An 18,894-nucleotide genomic window follows, 5' to 3' on the forward strand; every position below is an offset into this window, starting at 1 on the left:
GCACCACCTGAGGTGCTCAGAGAGGCAAGATGCTCAAGAGGTGTAAGATGTCCTGGCACCCTAGCTACTGAGTGCAGGGCAGTAGATCCTAGCACTGGTAGGCCAAGGCTGTCAGCAACATACATGCAGTGTGTGTATTATCATTTTCCTCCCACCATCTACCTTCTGATAGAGTGAAAAGGCCAGAAGGTGGAAAGTAAGAAACTGAGATCATTCATGATTGGGCTATACATGGAAGTATCCAATTTGATTTTTTCAATTTCTATTTTGAAGATTTTAAATGTAATTTAAATATAGTGTGGGGGGAATGCCTGGGTGGCTCAGCGGTTGAGGGTCTGCCTTCAGCCCAGGGCGTAATCCTGGGGTCCCAGGATCGAGTCCCACATCGGGCTCCCTGCATGGAGCCTGCTTCTCCCTCTGCCTATGTCTCTGCCTCTCTCGCTCTCTCTCATGAGTGAATGAATGAATGAATGAATGAATGAAGTGGGGGTGTTAACACTTTAAAAAGTCTAGAATACATTCTTTGGGTCACATTTCCTTTGTAGCAAAATCAGAACTGCATTATGTTGAACTCACTTAACAGTAGCAAAGACAGGAAGTTTGTTTTGCAGACAGTCCACCAATGATTGCATGGTACAAGTAAGTCTTGGGTCCAAATCATGGTTACTTCAGCAAGCAAACACAAGGGAAACAGGTAATTTCTTTTCTGGAGATGACCTGACTCTAGGGCCTAAACCTTGAATGGTGTGAGACGGAGAACAAATGCCTGGCTATGGGTACCTCGCGGACACTTCGTGAACTCCTCAGAAGAGTGGCAGCTAAAACTTGTACCTGGCTCACTGCCCCACTCCCAGCTGTCAGTCTCTCAAAGCTAAATCTAATTTTCTAGAGCCTGCCTCATATTCCAAAATTCTAAATGAAGAGAGGCAAGTACAACTTGGAAAAGATCAAAAGATCATTAATATTCAAGACCTTGATTTCTGGCAAATCTTCCTCTGTGATGTGATCAGGTAAGCTGAGATGAGAAAACTTCGTTCCAATTCTAGGAGCCACTTATTACTGTATTTCTGCTCTTTGGTTGACTGAATTACAGTCCCTTTAAGTTTTCAAATGGATTTCTCTCAAAAATCCAAAGTGAGGATATGGTACCATTTTCACTGGAAAAGGAAACAGATCTATATTGTCAGCATTTAAATATATATATGAGCAAAGACTGGCATTTCAAAGTAAAGACCACCATGAACTTATACTCGGTGTATAAAGGGGAATGTGAAAAAGGCTTAAGTCTCTATTGTATAGAAAAAGAACTGGAGAGTTTGAAATATTTGGGAGAAAAATTGCACATGCAAGACAGACATCCAAAATGGCTCAACATAATTTATTTTTTTTATGTTAAAATGTACAGAGTTCTTTTGAAAGTACTTGCTAGAAAGGGGAAAAAAAAGTGATATTACATACAAGGAGAGGAAGGGAGACCGACTGGCCCAGGAGCGCATGACATGGAGAAATACAAAGGCATCTAGGCACCCCTTCCCCGTAGCTTACAAGTCACCATGAACAAAGTACAAAGAGGTTACAAAACAGGAAAAGCAAATATAAACAGACAGGAATAGACTTAGCTTCATTTGTACATGCGGCTTTTAGAGGCATCTGGAGCTCTATTCACACACTCTAGAGATCTCTTTAAAGAGAATTTTTATCTTTCTTAAAATAGTTTTTAATATTCTACAACAAAGATAAAAAATTTTAAAGATGGAATGAAATGAAAAAGCTCTTATTTTTAAAAGGCATCAAAGTCACTAACAGTGAGTTTTTAAATTTCTTTTTTAGAAGATTACCCAAGTTATCTTGCTAAAAATACATTTTTTTTAAACAGAAGTGAAAAAATGACAGGTACCAATATTACTGTGTTGGATAATTTCTTTTATAATATAGAAAAGAACATTTTCTCTACAATAGTTCTACAGTCACAAAAAGGCTTGTGGAAAAGGGAGCTGCCCGATTGAATTTTTTTTTTAAAGAAACAAATGAAACCAAACACAACCGCAAACCAACTGAAACTGAATTCACGGCCCTCCTTTCAACAGCTTCTCCTTCTGCCTTGACCCACCCTCCTCCCAACATACCTCCCTCCCGGCCCACCCCGTCCCCACCCCAACCAGGAAGCAATGACAGAGCTGAAGATGTAGGGAGAGGGCAGCACAGTGCACTTTCTACATAGGATGACTGGGAACTGGAAGAGTATATACAGAGAAACTGGGTCCTACACAGCCTTGCACATGCTCAGAATCGATAGTGGGAAGATGTGGAATTCTGCCTTTTTCTACCTAACACGTTTATAATTGAGAAAGTCAATTAAAGTGTATAAAAAAAAAACAACAAACCTGTGCATCTGAAAAAATTTAATGCCTAATTAGTACTTCAAAAATTTATCTATATAAAATGTACAAATAAAGGAGAGGATTTAATGCTTACAGGTATTTCTTTAAGCAGTACTTCCCCCTTTTGGATATTTGACTGCACATACCAAGTGGTATAATAGTTTCCATCTTCTAATGATGGAACATATATATAGATTATATATATATATATATATATATATATATATATATATTTTTTTTTTTTACCTATCCCTGGAGCAAGTAATAGGAAGAGAATGGGCGAACTGGCTGCACGAGAGAAAAGATAATGGGAGTTGGAAGCAACATAGGAACCTGCTAAAACCCTGCTGTCCAGATTTGCCCTACTATGCTGGTGGTTGGTTTATCCCTCTTCTCTTTTAACCACTCACAGGAGAGGGGCTGGTGCACTCTGATTCACAGGGAATGAACTCAGGATCTCAAGACAAATGAAAACTAGAGGTATGTATCATTTAAGTAGCTATAAAACTCACACCATGATCTCCCTTCTGTCATCTCTTCCGACATAAACAGTGTCAAATGTTTGTCAGGTATTTTTCAAATCACTGAAATGTACAGTCATCCATCAACACTTTAAGTAAGAGGCTAATCACTGGGGACTGCTGTTTGGGTTTAGTCAGAGTCGAAGGCTCAAGAATCAAGACCCTTAGCATCTCAAAGTACATACTTAAAAACAAGAGGCTGTATGGAATATGTGTTATGGCTGATTCACCAGGTGGTAAAAAACAAGAGGTATATTTCCTCTTTTTGATTGTTAATTGACCATCTTTATTCCTCCAAGGCGGGATTAGGATTGCAAACAGCTTTCCTCTGAGATTCTGCTGTTAACTGAGACTTACAGTATTTTTGTGTCTCTGAGTGCTGAGTGGGAATAGTAAAACAAAAACAAAATAAAAACAGAAAAAAATTATATTACACTTGACTTAAGAAAAACAAACATTTCAATGTAGTCCAACTATAAAGAAACATTCTTGGGGAAAAGTTTCAAGAGGTGTGTGTGTGTGGTGTGTATGTGTGTATGCTTGTGCATGTGTGTATGTGTGTGGGGGGAGTGGAGGGGATTTTAAAAGGAGAAGCATTTTCCTGCCTCGCTTTATTAATAATAATAATAATAATAATATTAACAATAATAATAAGTTTAAGGAGCTTGGGTTGTTCTCCATGTCCCCATCCGAGTCTCCCGTAAGTGCCTCCTGCTGGAATGAAGTAGGAAATGAAAGGTTGGGTCTGGAGGAAAGGGTCTGGTTAACCCCCGAGATGTATATATAACATTTAAAAATGACAACATTGGGAGCTGCAAACAGTGAGGGGAAACACACATTTTAAAATAAAATAAAGATAATTCGCTTTTACACAAATTCTGTCCATGTGGTATGTAAAGAAAGTAAGGCTCTTTTTAATTATGAAAAGATTTTTGTGCATGTTTCCCCTATCCCCAAATCCATTTTTAGATGAGTTCTATTGTAAAATGTTCAAGATTGTGAAGAAAACCAAAACCCAGAACAAAATGAACCCAAAAAAAGAGAAGACCAGGTTTTCTAAAAAATAAAATAAACCAAAGAAAAATTCCTCTAAATCTACAGCAATATTTTAACTGGAAAAAGGTCCATTTTTCTCTGGTTTGTCAGTATAAAAGGTTCCTTTATTTATATATATTTAAGTTTTTAGTTGCAAGTTCATCTTGCTCATCTTCTCATGTAAGGTCCATTGAGTGACTGCTTGGGCACGCCAGCAGCATTCATGTAGCTGTGATGGGAGGGGCCAGTGTACATCATGTTTCCATGAGGGTTTGGCTGCATAGGCTGCTGGGTATAGGCCTGGCTCCCCATCATCCCCATCTGCATCTGCATAGGATACTGTGCTGTCTGGTTCATGTAGGCAGGGTTACTATGGTAACTGCTGTTCATCATGGGCTGTGTCATCCGATAGCTGTTCATGGCATTCAAGGTGTTCATATTCATGGAATTGACATTATAAGCGGGGGTCGGCATCAAATTAACCCCCATGTTCATGCCACGCTGAACAGCCAACGCACGAGGGCCGGCCTGCATGGCAACCGCTGGTGGGCTGCGGCCATACAGCTGCTGCTGATGAGCAGCTGCAGAGGGCAGTGGCGCGGATTTGGAGCGGATGGAAATGTGCCCTTTGACTGGCATCTGCCCTTGCAACCTCTGGGTGTGAGGAATGCCAATGTTGGTGGCAGACATGTTGCACTGTAGCAGAGGTGACGTGAGGTTCATGGTGGTAGATGCCAAGTTTGGGGGCGGCGTCATGGTGGCTTGTGCTTGAGGGGTTCCAGCTAATGGATGAGATGGAGCTAGCTGAGCCAGTCCTGTATTAGACAAAGAAACACTGGTTGCATAGGAAGTCACAGCAGGAGAATGGCTATAAGGCATGGCATGAGGGTCCATAATGGTGTTTGTCAGCTGCTGCAACTTGGCTAAACTGAAGGTGGCTGATGGTTGAGAGTAGCTGCCAGCACCAAAGTCCCCTGGAATCCTCTCATAAATACTTATGTTCCCAGTGCTTCCCGATTCAGGGATCTCCATGATCATGGGCGCTGGAGTGAAACTGTTGTTCATACTGCACTGCGACAGCGGGGGCTGCTGCTGCGGCGGGGGTGGAGGCTGTGGCTGCTGGGGCTGGGGCTGTGGTGGTGGTGGGGCGGGCGGCGGTGGCTGCTGCGGCTGCTGGGGGGGTGGAGGCTGTGGTGCTGGTTGCGGCGGCGGCGCCGGTGGGGGCGGCTGCTGCTGCTGTTGCTGCTGCTGCTGTTGCTGCTGCTGCTGCTGCTGCTGCTGCTGCTGTGGGGGTGGGGGCGGCGGCTGCTGCTGGTTACTGGGGGGCCTCTCCACCACACAGCTCTGAGGTGACTTGATGTTGCAGTTGGCTGCCGCAGGCTGGACGCTGTTCTGCTGCATCATGCTGCAGCTGTTGCCCATGTTTGCCATTTGCTGAGTGACGACACAACTGTTCTGGGTGAGGCTGCTGGAGGACGACAAGCCACCGTAGGAGCAGCTGCTCTGCGAAGAGTTATTCCCACAGATGCTGCCGCCCATTGTAGAATCGTAACTGCTGGGGTTCTCGTAGTTTTCTGTGGTGCTCTCGATGCTGCCCAGGTCACTGAAGCCACTGTCCACCACCTGCTGAGAGTGGTCGGATACGGAAGGCACATCCATCATGGGGCTGGTCTCCATGTTCTGCATAGAGGGTGCGGACAGGGATCCTTGCTCCGGGCTGATCTGGGTGTAACCACTTTCGAGGGCAGGCACGTTGGGACTACTGACTGAACGGACCGACTGGCTGGGATGAGACTGAACGGAAGATATGGGACTATTATGTTCCGAAGCATGGCAGTCTTCAACCATGGACATTTGAGGGTCTTCATCAGCCTGGGTATAACTCTGCAGGGTCTGACATGCTGCCAGAGTTTCTTCACAGTCCTGGTAGGCTCCCTCGTGCTCGTTACTTTCTTCTTGAGTCAAAGACTGCACTGCTTGCACGGTTTCTAGATCCAGTTCACTGTGAGGAATCTCTTCTTCCTCTTTCAGCTCAATTAATTCTTCCTTAGAGTTTGAATCTTCTTCATGATCATCCTCAGACCCTGGCATATGCTCTGATACCATGGATGTTTCATGGGAAGTCTGTTCCTCTTCAGAATCTGGTTCTGTTTCATCTTTATCTTTTATATTCTCCCTACTGCTCTGAATATTAGTATCTAAAAAAGACTCCTGACTACCGGGCTCCTCCTTGACGTCTTCTCTAATGGGTTGCTCCTCTAGCTCTTTTTTCTTGGTAGGTTCCAGATGACCATCATCTTCATCATCTGCATCATGGTCCTCATTCTGGTTTGTCTCAATAGCCACTTCATCCTCTTCCTCTTGCTCCTGTTCTTCCAGTTCTTGTTGCTCCTCCTCTGATTGCCTCTGCTCCTCTGAGACACGGGGCTTCTCTTCTTCCTCTTCTATCTCAGGCTGTTTTGTTTCTGTCTCAGGACTGTTGCTATCCACTGGAGAAGCTGCTCTAACTTCACTGCTGGTTGTATCTTCTTCTTCTCCCTCTTCAACCTCTTCTGCTTCCGCGTGCATCTCCTCTTCTTCCTTCCCTTCTTCAGTTAAAGGCAAGTCTTCTTTTGGTTCCACAGTTTCTTCATTCTCTTGAAGTTTGGGTTTACGTCCTTGTTTAGGAATGGGGACTATGGGCTCAACAATGCATTCTTGAGTAGAAATGGGTATGATTTCCCGATTCAACTTAAATCCTGGTTTGCGACCAGGTCTTTTCTTCCAGTGGATAGGTTTGCGGCTTTTGCCTTTGGGCCACCCCTTTTTCTTTTTCATAGGTGTGGATGTATCTGGCTCAAGTTGAGAATCTTTCACATCACATTTTCTCAAGAGAGATACTGGCTTTAGGATAGGAGTGTCTATACAGGAGGGATAAAAAAAGAAACATCACATTAAAAAAAAATCACAAGATTTTGTGTTTGTACTAGTGCCTTTTTCTGAGATCATACATGCAACGGAAATGGTTTTACTAATCATCACAAACTCCTGATTACCTTCACTTTCAAGTTAAGAATTGAAAGGACAAACCTAATCAATGAGCTCTTCTAAAGTCACACAGTGACCTGGCTGAACAATGAGAGAATCCCAGTCAATGCTCTGCTGCCACCCACTAGTTAAAAATCAGGTTTATCATCACCAATCGCACGGCTTTAAGAAGTTAGTCTATATGTCAGTTTTTTCCTCTAGCAAATGGAGAAAGCTGTGTAAAGATGCAAATGCTCGGCAGTTATTACAACTACTTCAGACAAGCGGTATTTACTGTGTAAGTAAAAAATCAGCTTGTCTCTTTTTTTTTTTTTCTCTCTCCTGTTTGCAATTTATATCATCTCTCTGGTTTTCTTGGTTCCCATACAATCATTACTTCAGGTAATATCATGAGTTAATTACCCCAGGCCATGACTAAGCAATCCTACATGAAAAACTGCTCAATGTTGTGTTTGTACAGGAATAGCCACAAGGCATTTAGTCCTAGACAAATACTGACCTAAAGAAAAAGTGAAAGCACCAATGACAATGATTTATTAGAAATAAATTTGATATTAGCATTATTTTCTCTCCATTACTTTTTTCTATTTTTAGAGATTGTAGTAAATTGTGCATAGCAGAAAATGTACCCTTCTAACCACATTTAGGTGTCCAGTACAATGCGGGATTAAGTATATTCACATTTCCCATTAATTTTTAAAGGAAAGAACCCAAGGCAAGAATAGGATTTCTAAGAGGGAGCTAAAAAGGCAGTTAGCAATAATAACTTGAAAATTAAGAAAGGAAATGGCTGCATCAGAGAATATTTGTCCAAGTCAACAAGAACTTAAACAGGGGATATTATTTTAGTCTACAATGATCCAAGAGAGAATTTTACTGAAGAGACAAATTTATACAATAAGTCTTTAGTTTCCTAGTTATAAAACTCAAAGTGTAACACAATAAAACTGTGGAAAATCATTTACAATAAAGCAAAGCACTCATCTTACCACTATTTTAAAAGTACTTCTTATATAAAAATATGAGTGGGGAAAACACAAGTTTCTGCTAGATATGAAATTGAGCAAATTTATTTTTTAAAAGAAGGATAAATAGCTCAATTAGTTAATAAATAAAAGCTATATCTCCATCACAAATGGCCAAATAGATTCTTCCAAATTCACCTGCCAAAGTAAAAATGCTCAGTTTGACAGCCCCTGCCCCACTCCACCCATTAAGGCAAACTCTGCTTATGCAGGCAGCATGATGCACTGGTAGAAACCTTAAGGTAGGATGTAAATGACTAGCCTGTGACCCCGCACATATACAAGCCCCAATTTATTGCTAAATGACAAGACTATTTTAAAAGTAAATCCCTGGATTTTTTGCTATGCCATGAAATTTAACGTACCCTGAGGCATTTTATTAGAAACTTACTACTCGCAGAGAAAGGCACATTAGAGATATGATTCAGAAGAATTCCTGAACAGATGTGAAGCAAGTCCAATTTACACAAATCTGATCTTAAGAACCATCATCTTAGTATGTATCCATTTATAGCAATATTTACTAAGTACCTATTTTAAGCACTCAGCATATAAGAATTAGCAAAATAGGTAAGTCCACAGAGTTTGCTTTCTAATAAAGGGTTATTACTTCAGTGTCTTCCTGATGCAAAGTTCAATCCACCCATTAACTAAAGATCCACATAATGGCTAAGAAAGGATTAGACAAAAAAGAACAACTTCCTAACAGCAAGATATTCTCTACAGAGGCAAAAATAGGTCCTATATGGAAGGGGAAACTAGAAAAAAAAATTTTTTTTAAAAAGATAGAGGGCTCAATGAGAAAAAGGGGGTGAGTATACTTCACACAAATTTTGAGAGGTTACCAAGTCGACCGCCCTTCATTTGGGACATGTGTCGTTTTTTCAGCCTTTTGCTGGAAGGGTTTGGAGCTATCACCTTCAGCCTGTTTCTTCAAAAACAATAAAACTTCCATAAGCAACAGTTCTGAAAACATACCATCGGCATCATCTGACTCTTCATCATCATCTTCATCTTTAGATTTCCTCTTAGTAGAGGATCGACACCTGAGCACATCCTGTGAGGACAAACGATGGAAGTACCCTCTGGAGAAGAGTTCATTTTCATCCTCTTCCTCTTCTTCTTCATCAATCTCAAATGTGGGTTCTAATCTTGGCATCGGCCTCTCGGAGTCAGAGTCTTCAAAAGGCTCATCTAACACCTCTGTAGTCTCTGAAATAGTTTCTGTGACCACACTGCTATTGTGGTGTTTGCGTTTTCGGACCCTCCTTCTTCGGTGAAGAATTGGTTTCTATTTAAAAGAGGAAGAAAGTATTTTATTTACAGTAACGAATACTATAATTTCTATTAATAACATAATTTATAGTTTTTGAACCTAACAGAATTAGCACATATAAAATGGTTTGCCAAGACAGATTTTAAGTATTATTTCAAAATACTATGGTAAGATACTATGCATAAAGTCATCACAGAAAGATGTTGGATAATTGAATGCAACTTTGCAAAAGGCATGCCCAAAGAGCAGATACTATAATTCCATTAACAGTTCAGTTAAATTTAACACCCTAGGAAAATGCCTGTGTCAATCCTGAAATGACACAGAAGCTGATCCTTTAACTTCTCTTTACTTCAAGAGAGAAAAAAAAAGGTTTGTTTCATAGCTCTAAACAGAACCATCAGCAAAGCTGTATGATACTTTCATGAGCTATGAACCACCCATAAGGAGTCATAGAATGTAAAAATATGGAGCCGATACGTATTTCTTGATGCTAGTGAAGCATTTCAAAAGTAATAAATCTGTTACTGGAATTTGGCACATTAAGCACAATCTTGTACTAGGGTTGATTGAATACCTTAAACCCTACAATAGATACAACAAAATGATAAAGATGACGCACCAGAGATGATCTAAGCTAATCCCCTCATTCTATAGAGGTGAGAAAGGCTACAGGGCTTGTGAAAGGTCACGTATCCAGTCAGTATAGAAATGGCTGGAAAACATAGTCTCTGATTCCCAGTCAAGAGAATTTCTTTAAGAACTTCTAGTATTTTGTACATGATCTCACTGCCTGTTATATAATATTCTGTTGGTTACATAGGGAAATAGCATAACTTTATCTTATAAATAAGCAATATAAGCCTGGAATGGCAAAGCTATAGTCTTCACGATCACGTAATGAATGGCAGAGTTAGCCAGTGTTCAGTTTTTCTCTAAATTTAAATTTACTACTCCTTTTACTTGACAATATAGCTTTCAAATTAGGTTAATCATGTCTGTTTCTGCTCTTTGGAAAATTGCTGACTCTAGGATTGGAACATGAAATATACAAGATGAACTGAGAATACTCTATAGTACTAGAAAGTAAGGAAATGCTCAAAACAAAGCAAAAAAACCTCACAATGATGAGGGCATATATTAAGTTAAAGGGATACTTTTAGTTTTAGTCTTTAAGTTAAGACTCCTCATGGCCAAAGCTAGAACAATTTGAGCAACACATTAAATCAAGTTGGTACTGCTGGGTTATAACTCAAAGTATCAAGTAATATCTGAGTCCATGCTGGTATAAATAAATGCTTGAAGAAACAAACAGATGGGTGGGAATGAGTAAATAACGAAGCAGAATTCCAAAAATTTAACACAGATATTCTGCTCCTAAGGAATAGAGTGTAACTCTCCACATTTCTGAAGTGTGGGCTGTTGTCAGGGACTACCTTCCAAAGAGTACAGTATGGGAAAGGGGGAAAAATGGAGTGGAGAAACCTGATAAACACAACCTCAAACAGGGGGATCGAGGCTGACATCAATAGTGAAAAGTCATAATGGCAGTAATACTCTGTGTTTGGTGTATAGGTGTGTGTATACATACATATATAACAAGATACGATGTGACAAATGTGACACTTTATATGATGTGACAAAATGACACTTTACCTCTGTGGTCTTCTTCCCAAAAACATATTACATTACCCCATTCTACTATCATGAGGGGCATTCTAAAAAACCTAGCCAGAACTCGTGAAACTGTCAAGGTAGTCAAAAACAAGGAGTCTGAAAAAATGTCCTCACCAAGAGGAACCAAAGAGGCATGGCTACTAAGTGTAGTGTGGTGTGCTGGATGCAGTCCTGGAACAGAAAAAGGACATAAGGGAAAACTGAGGAGATCCAAAAAAAGTATGGACTTTAGTTAATAAAACACTGGTTCACTAGTTGTGACAAATGTGCTGTACCAACATAAGAATAGGGGAAACCGGGTGTAAGGAATTTAGAACTCTCTGTACTTCCTTTGCAATAATTGCATACATCTAAAAGTGTTCTAAAATTAAAAACTTATTTTTTTTTATATAAAGTCCTACTTGTTTTTTCCATAAGGTTCTGCTAAGGAAAGGAACAATTTTACTGCTTTGGATGAAAGCTGGCACCCCACTACTATGGTGGCTCCACCCAGGGGGCTGAGCTCAGTCTGGCTGGCTTGTGGCAATGCTTTAAACTCACTCCACAGTCTGCAATGGTTCTGGTATACAATTTGCCAAAACTCATTATCATCATCACAACGTATTTATAAACTGGCTATTGTTCCAACTTTGCAAGATGATGAAATAAAGTTGAGAAAATATTTTTAAAACCAGGTTAAGTCAAACCACTGGAAGAAAAAAGGGAGAGATGGAGACGGAAGATGAGAACACGGGGAAAAGTCCCATCCAAGATGAATGGCATCATTCTGAGCACCCCAACGTAGGGCACCACTGCTCGTCCAGCTGTCAAATACTTTCCTCCTTTTCTAACATAAACATTTCTAATCTCTGCATACTTTAAAATATTTTTTAAATCTTTGAAATTCATGATTACAACATCAAAACACCAAGCTGAAAAAGTCTGTCAGCTCTTCAATAAGCTTATGATGTCTGTGTTCACTTTCGTGAACAACAGAAGCCATCTCCACATTTCACAGGTTCACTGGGAAGATCATAAGCTACAATATATTGAGGCATAAAGTCTAAAAAAAAAATAACACACTAACAGTTTCTATATTTACTTTTTTGGAATCCAAGGATAGACAGATATATACAATAAGCTGCAACTGGGGAAAGAACAGACAAGTAAAAAACAAACAAAGAAAATTGCCTTACTTTTCTCTTCAATGTGGGCTTTGTCAGAATGGGTGGGGAGCTGGACCGAGGGCTTTCCGGCTCCTCCTCCTCCTCACTACTCTCACTGAAGCCTCTGAGGAGAGCCCTGTCACCATCACTATAGCGGCGGGGCAACCTATCGTTGCCTTCAGGTAACCTACACTTCAGTGCCTCGGGGCTCTTCTTGAGCTGTCCTCGCCAGAGGTCAACCCCCTCACTCAGTCTTCTTTTGGGAATGTCTGGCTTCCCATCCTGGCTCGACTGCTCCTGAGAGGCTGCCAACTGCTCCTCACTTTCAGTATATTGTTCTTGGGAGGTTTCGGATTTTTCCTCACATTCTCCATATTGTTCCTGAGGAGTTGATGTCTCTTCCAAGAGCAGTTTAGATTCTTTATCACTAAAACGTTCCTGGGTTTTTCTGTTCTTCCTCCCCCAGCGGCCTCTCCGGGATGGCTGATTATTTGCAGGAAGACTATCACGGGGAAGGACTTGTTTGTTCAGACGGGTCGAACTGGCTGGTGCTGTAACTTCTGGTTTCTTTTCACTTTCTACTGAAGAATAAGAATCTTGCTCTTTGTTTTCTCGAGATGCAGACTTTCCCACCTGATTTTAGAAAATAAAACCATGCTGGTTAATTTTTCAGTCTTATTTGGTTATACCTCCTACTTGACCTCTTAAAAACAGAGATAAGAAAATGGAGCTTTAAAAAATAAAAGTATTATTTAATAGCTATCATGAATATTTCTCAGGTTTAGGCACTGCTTTAAATAATTTTTAAGATTCATTCAATCCTTACAACCACTGTATGAAGTGTTATTATTATACCCTCATTTTACAAACAAGGTACCTGAGGCACAAAAAATACAAGTAACTTGCCCTACGGTATGCAACAGCAAATACGGAAGCTGGGATATAAACCCAGGCAGTCTGACCCAAGAGCTAGTGCTCTTAGCCACTATACAATCCCACCTTCAATAAACAAAGTGAATAGCACTGTTCTTATAAATATTAAATGATAAAAATTTACCAAATTTCTCAGCAATAAAGTTTATAAACAGAGAGGAGATGGGCTCTGGGGCATGGGCATGAGAAAGAGGGTGTTTGAAAAAAATGAAAGAAAATGTAATTATTTTGATTTATTTTTATTCTAAATATTTAATTTCATTTTGAAAATTAAATTACATTAAACAGGGGTGTGAAACTGTTTACGTTTTTCAAAGGAGGACATAGATTTTTAAAGGATGAAAGCACAACTTAAAAAAAAGAACAGAGAAAGGTATGCATCATGTGAAGAAAAATACTGAAAACTATACAATGTTAACATTCCCTCATTAACCCTTTAATGGCTAAAGACATTTGGGTAACCACTGAATTATTTAATGCTCTACTAGAAAACATACACATGTTCACATTATTTCCTTAAATTTATTTTAAGGAAAAGGGATCGTTGTTTCATTTTTTAACAATGGTCAGAATTAAACTCAGATTCCTCGATTACTACTACATGGCTTAAAATTTAGCCATTTATCAGCACTCTGGTAAGAAATTCTTAGTTCTATGTAACACATTATAACAAATTTGAAGGTCTCCTAATGATCCACGGCTTAAAAATACACAAATAAGTAAACAAAACCCAGTCTTTCTGAAATCTCCATCACTGAAATCAACTATGAAATTCTAATGTGAATTGACTGTATTGGTTTAAGATATTGTAACATGTTTCACAAATACTCATGAACAAGTCAAAAATAGAGCCTTCCCTCATCAAAAATAGAGACTACTCATGCCCTTACACTTGTCTCTAATTCTCTTTCCTGGCACTGCGGCTCTTCGTTTTCTCCTTCCTCGGCCTCCTCCTCCTCCTCCTCCGAGACAACAGAATTGGAGACAATGACAGGAGTCCAGCGCAAGCATTCTGGATCTACATCCACAGGTCGCAAATTCAGCTGAAGCTTTGCCATGTGATCCTGGATAAGTTTTTCCCGGCGGATTATCACAAATCTGGAACCAAAGCAAAGTTTACAACAATCAATGGTGTGTGTACAAGGAGTGCCTGACAATGAATATGGAGCTATAACCCCCACAGAACCCTGGAGATGATGACAAATGCTTCAAAAATGGCCTGCTTGGGAGGATAAAATATAGAAATATGTCACTATACGAGATAGCTAAGAAATACAGAATTGGACAGATACTTCACAGTCAACAAGAGCAATGGATGAAGTCATCTGAACCATTCACTGTCTCACACTTCCCATCTCTGGAATTTCTGCTACTCTCCCGTACAATATCTCTATTGTCCAACTTTCTAGTCCAATGCCTCCTTCCTTTCTCTGTGATCTTTTCCCAAACTCTCTAGATAAGGGGAAATTAAACTTCCCCTGTCCTATATTTTATTTTGTATCACTTACATGGAAAAAAATCATGGGTATATTCTATTAGACGTTATTTCTAGAGTTTTTATTTACTTCCTGTATTGTGAAGGAGCTCCCAACATTAGAAAATAAAAGATTCAATAGCATAGGTCCAAAAGTTAGAAGGAAGACTAGAAAAAAACAGTTAAAAAGAAAATATGGTCAATGGTATCAAATATCACAGAAATAAAAATGGTCTCTCAGGATCACTAAATGTACCACTTATATTAGTTTATGCCTTTTTATTGATAATATGGCTGCCTGATCCAAACACTTCCACATAATTATCTTTTGAGAGTGTGCCAAGGGGTATGATACTCACTGGTCACTACGGAAGTCCAGCATTCTTAGGTGGTGGAGTGTGGAAGTAATGTCTTGAGGGCAGATTCCAGTCAACTTGCTTAACTTCTTAATGCTGATTTGCTTGTCATTTTGGTGATAAAGGCACTCCAATATTACACTTTTCCAATAAGCCATGTAGGAAAGACGACCTAGATCGGATAATGGTTTCTCTGGAGACCCTGCTTGGCCTTCACGCTTTGATAACAAATAACCTAAAGAAACCCCCGAATCACAAATATGTCAGAGAGCCTAAAATAGGCTAATTCACCAAAATAGCAATCCCCTCTTCACAACCAATCTAAGCAAAATAGGCAATAATAATGTCAAAGATATATTCCTTCAAGAAAAAGAACAAAATTGAAAAATTACTCCAACACATATTTCCACAAGATTACGTAATTTGTACATACTGAACATTAGGTTATTATTACTCTATCTATACTTACTATAAATCACGTTAAAACATTCAAATTGTTAAAAAATCATAGGACTTCATATTAACAGGCTGCATTAACAAGATTAAGGCAATAATCCTTTTTATTTTATGGGGGGAACCTCCCTTGCATGTTTTATTTGGACCACCAGATGGCAACAGATATACCTGAATTGTTGAACAATACAAAAGAATGCCTTCATTTTTATGTAATCCTATCTGTTAAGATTGTGGTTCTTCTGCAAGTGAATCAGATGACAATTTCTCACTTCAGCCAAAGCTCTCCTAACAATTACCTCACCTTAATTCTTAGTAAGCAAGGATGTCAGCGTGAGGATGTCCCCGTGAGTGTATGGTGGGATTTGTCCTCCTGTTTAGAGCAGGACTCTCAAGAACAGGAAGAGAAAGGCATAAATACTGAGAGAGAGCACTGACAGTGGAGATGGCAGAAGAAATGCAGTTTTTTGTTATCAAAGGACGCTTTACTAAAAGCAGTCTGTAAATAGTGTAACATGGGAAAATAGATTACGTTACGAAAAGCAAATGAAAAAAAAACTGTAATCACAGACTGTTGTTTGTGTATCTCAAAAGTATAACTAATTAGTATAAAAAAATATTTTCCCTTAACTTTCCTATTTAATGGCATAACATCCAAACATGAGTCCTATTTCAGAACAGTATATTGATATTAAAGGAAATAATCTGAGTTGCACTCTCTACTACCAATCTAAAAAGGCCAAGAAAATGTACAAAATCATCATCAATGGCACATATTTCCAATAAAATATTCAGGAGTACAGTCTAAGGCCAAGTAGAATAAGCTGCACTGGTCCATCTGAGAATTAACTCCTTAACACTGGTGATATAATCATCTGATATTTAGAACTGCCTATATAAAAATATTCCTCAAAACTTGCTATTCTTTAATCGATATAAAATTTATTGTAAACATATATTTACTTTCTAAGCAAGACTATCAACATGTAAAACAAGATTCAAAATCTACATTGACTTTTTTAGAGCTGTTAGCTTTCAATTTTTAAGTCAGATTGAATTATTTCCTACACCATTTATTTTTAGGGTTTTTTTTAAAGGTGCACTGCATATTTTAACCACTAGGTAGAGCCCGTAACTAAAAAATGATGTACGCATTTTCTCAGATAATTGGGTAACAAAAAATAAGGCGAGCGCTGTATTTCTCTACTGTACTAACTTAAGTAGTTATATAATGTATTGAGTATTACTGTCAGAATTATCATAAAACTAAGTTCCACTGTAAATTCAGAGTTGAAAATTAAAAGTATTTGCAATAGGTCACACAAAAGTGAGTATTCAGTATAAGCTATTTTAAAATATTTCATGTCCAATCAAAAGAAAAAAAAAATCATGACTTTAGGTTTTAAAGTCCCACACTGCAGTATGACAAAAGATACTAGCAACCAATAAATCTGTAAATCTCTAAAAATACAGATATCACAGAAGGTCCACAAGAAGAGATAATGAAAAACTGTATTATATAATCCTTACTGAAATCGATGAGAAACCTGCCATAGCCCTTACGCTGGTATTGGGGAAGAATCATTATACAGGAAACGTTGTACTTCTGTTGGCAGTGCTTTTCCTGGTAAAGAAAATTGTAAAACAACATGTGGGTAAGACTGAATAGTAATGCTAATTATCAAGAAACAAAGACTAACAGTCAAAACCACAGCCCTGGTCCTTTGAGAATAGCAAGCTCATCAAGAAAAAAATACCCCACTGGGAGGAGCTAGGACAATGTTAAGTCATTGCCATTACCCACAAAGCAACCATCCCAGGAGAATAAAAATATAAAATAAAATTATGCCATCTAACACCATCTGCAACTCCAAAACAGTATGTCATTGCCTAAGATGAACAGAGGAATCTGAGTCCCAATCAATCTGCAAAGCTACAAATGATGAGTCAGTGTGGTACTCCAGAAATGGGAAAATTCATCAACCATTTCAAAGATTCTCTTATTTTCTGCTCTGGTGATACACAGGGCAGTCCCATCTCTCCACTGGTTGTACCTAACTTCACAAAAAATAATCTGAAAATGTTGGGTACAGATCCTTTAAAAATCAGGCAGTATCTATAAAATTATATTTAACTTCTGAAATAGCCAACTAACAGAAAGCTGGTACTTTCCGCTTACCTGTTTCATACACTTAGATTTTATCATAGGCTAACTTAAGTATAAGTACATCTTTTATGTGGTTTGACTACAAAAAAACACCTTTTGTTCTCCCCAAGAGATTGGAAGATTATTAGGAGAGAAAAATATCCTTGAATTAAAATGGCTTCTTATTCTTATTTAAATTTTTCAAATTTAAACTAGGAAGAGAAGATTTAAACTGAGAAAGAGCTCACAGAGGTAATGACTATGTTTATTTCACAAGTTCTGTCTATTATTACCATGGGAATAGAAGTGATTTAAAAACTTTTCCTCTAGAGTATAAATGGCAGCTCATGTTCCTAGGAGAGTAGAGTCTGTTGAATGTTATTAGGCACCTTCTAGCACTTGATATGATTCTGAATGTTCCTTCTATTTTCCTTTCCAAAAAGCTAGATAGTACTTAGAAGGTGCTGTTAGTGTAGTTTCTCCTCAGGGGAAGTGACAAAGATTGTTTTAGATTTCCATGTGAATTCAAACAAATTTTAAGCTGAATATACTTACTTTAGAAAAGTAGCCAACAAGGTGGCAGCCCTTGACATCATTCTGTGTTAGTACATAAAAAAGAAATGGCTCCACGTCATAATAGAGCGTTTTGTGGTCAAGAAACAACTTTGCCAAGAGACACAGGTTCTGACAATAAATGGTACTGACATTCCCATCAACCTAGAGGAAAATAATAGAACAAAATGATCAGGAAAAGTGGCTCTTTAGTTCAAGAGTACACATCACTTACAAATACCTGTGAGTATACATTGTCCAGTCTCAGAGAAGCTGTCAGTAATCAGAACCTGGAAGCTATCCTTTCAACAGTAGAATTAGAACACCTGCTGTTTTAAGATGACTAAACATATAAAATACTGTACTTCGACAAAGTATGAATAGCTAGACAAAGAAATGATGACTCTTTTAAAAACAGCACTTTTTGCTTTTAAACAGGACTGGCGCAAATCGAACTCCAATAAAAAAAATATACCAAAAAAAAAAGATAAAATAAACGAGACTGGCTGTAGTAATCCCTTAGATGGCAAGCTGATGTGATTCATTTTTTAAAGTAATCCAACAAAAGATCTAAAAGCAACCTCTTCTAAAATACATATGTTAAGTAAAACAAGATATAACTACAGTCTGATCTCTGCCAGCAGCTAGAAGCAACACAGTCTGACCGCCATGATTAGATTTACCCTCAAATAAAGCTATTTTCAGGAGTATTAACTATTGCCAGAGGCACCAAGCAGGTTTCCTAGGTTGGAACTCAGCAAATGCAATATTCCCAGACACAAAGTCATATCATCATGACAAAGTGAAAAAAAAATTTTTATATCTTTACAAAATAAGGTTTACTACAGCTATTAAATATACCTCTACAAAATATTCCTTTAAGCAAGAGAAAT

General features: G+C 38.6%; 1 protein-coding gene across 2 annotated transcripts in view; it reads right to left on the minus strand.

The window, feature by feature from the left end:
* Nucleotides 1-2,150: 2,150 nt before the first annotated feature.
* KAT6A (lysine acetyltransferase 6A) overlaps nucleotides 2,151-18,894 on the minus strand; it is a 115,602-nt gene continuing 98,858 nt past the window's right edge. For both annotated transcript variants that reach the window (XM_055335154.1, XM_055335153.1), the window contains exons 11-17: nucleotides 18,005-18,166; nucleotides 16,834-16,927; nucleotides 14,854-15,085; nucleotides 13,911-14,118; nucleotides 12,118-12,720; nucleotides 8,968-9,280; nucleotides 2,151-6,837 (exon numbers count right to left, since the gene is read on the minus strand). In XM_055335154.1, the coding sequence (XP_055191129.1) occupies nucleotides 4,106-6,837; nucleotides 8,968-9,280; nucleotides 12,118-12,720; nucleotides 13,911-14,118; nucleotides 14,854-15,085; nucleotides 16,834-16,927; nucleotides 18,005-18,166 (4,344 nt within the window). In that variant the 3' untranslated portion in view covers nucleotides 2,151-4,105. The remainder of the gene's footprint in view (nucleotides 6,838-8,967; nucleotides 9,281-12,117; nucleotides 12,721-13,910; nucleotides 14,119-14,853; nucleotides 15,086-16,833; nucleotides 16,928-18,004; nucleotides 18,167-18,894) is intronic.

The sequence above is a fragment of the Nyctereutes procyonoides genome, unplaced genomic scaffold, assembly GCF_905146905.1.
Source record: "Nyctereutes procyonoides isolate TBG_1078 unplaced genomic scaffold, NYPRO_anot_genome, whole genome shotgun sequence".
Lineage (NCBI taxonomy): Eukaryota > Metazoa > Chordata > Mammalia > Carnivora > Canidae > Nyctereutes > Nyctereutes procyonoides.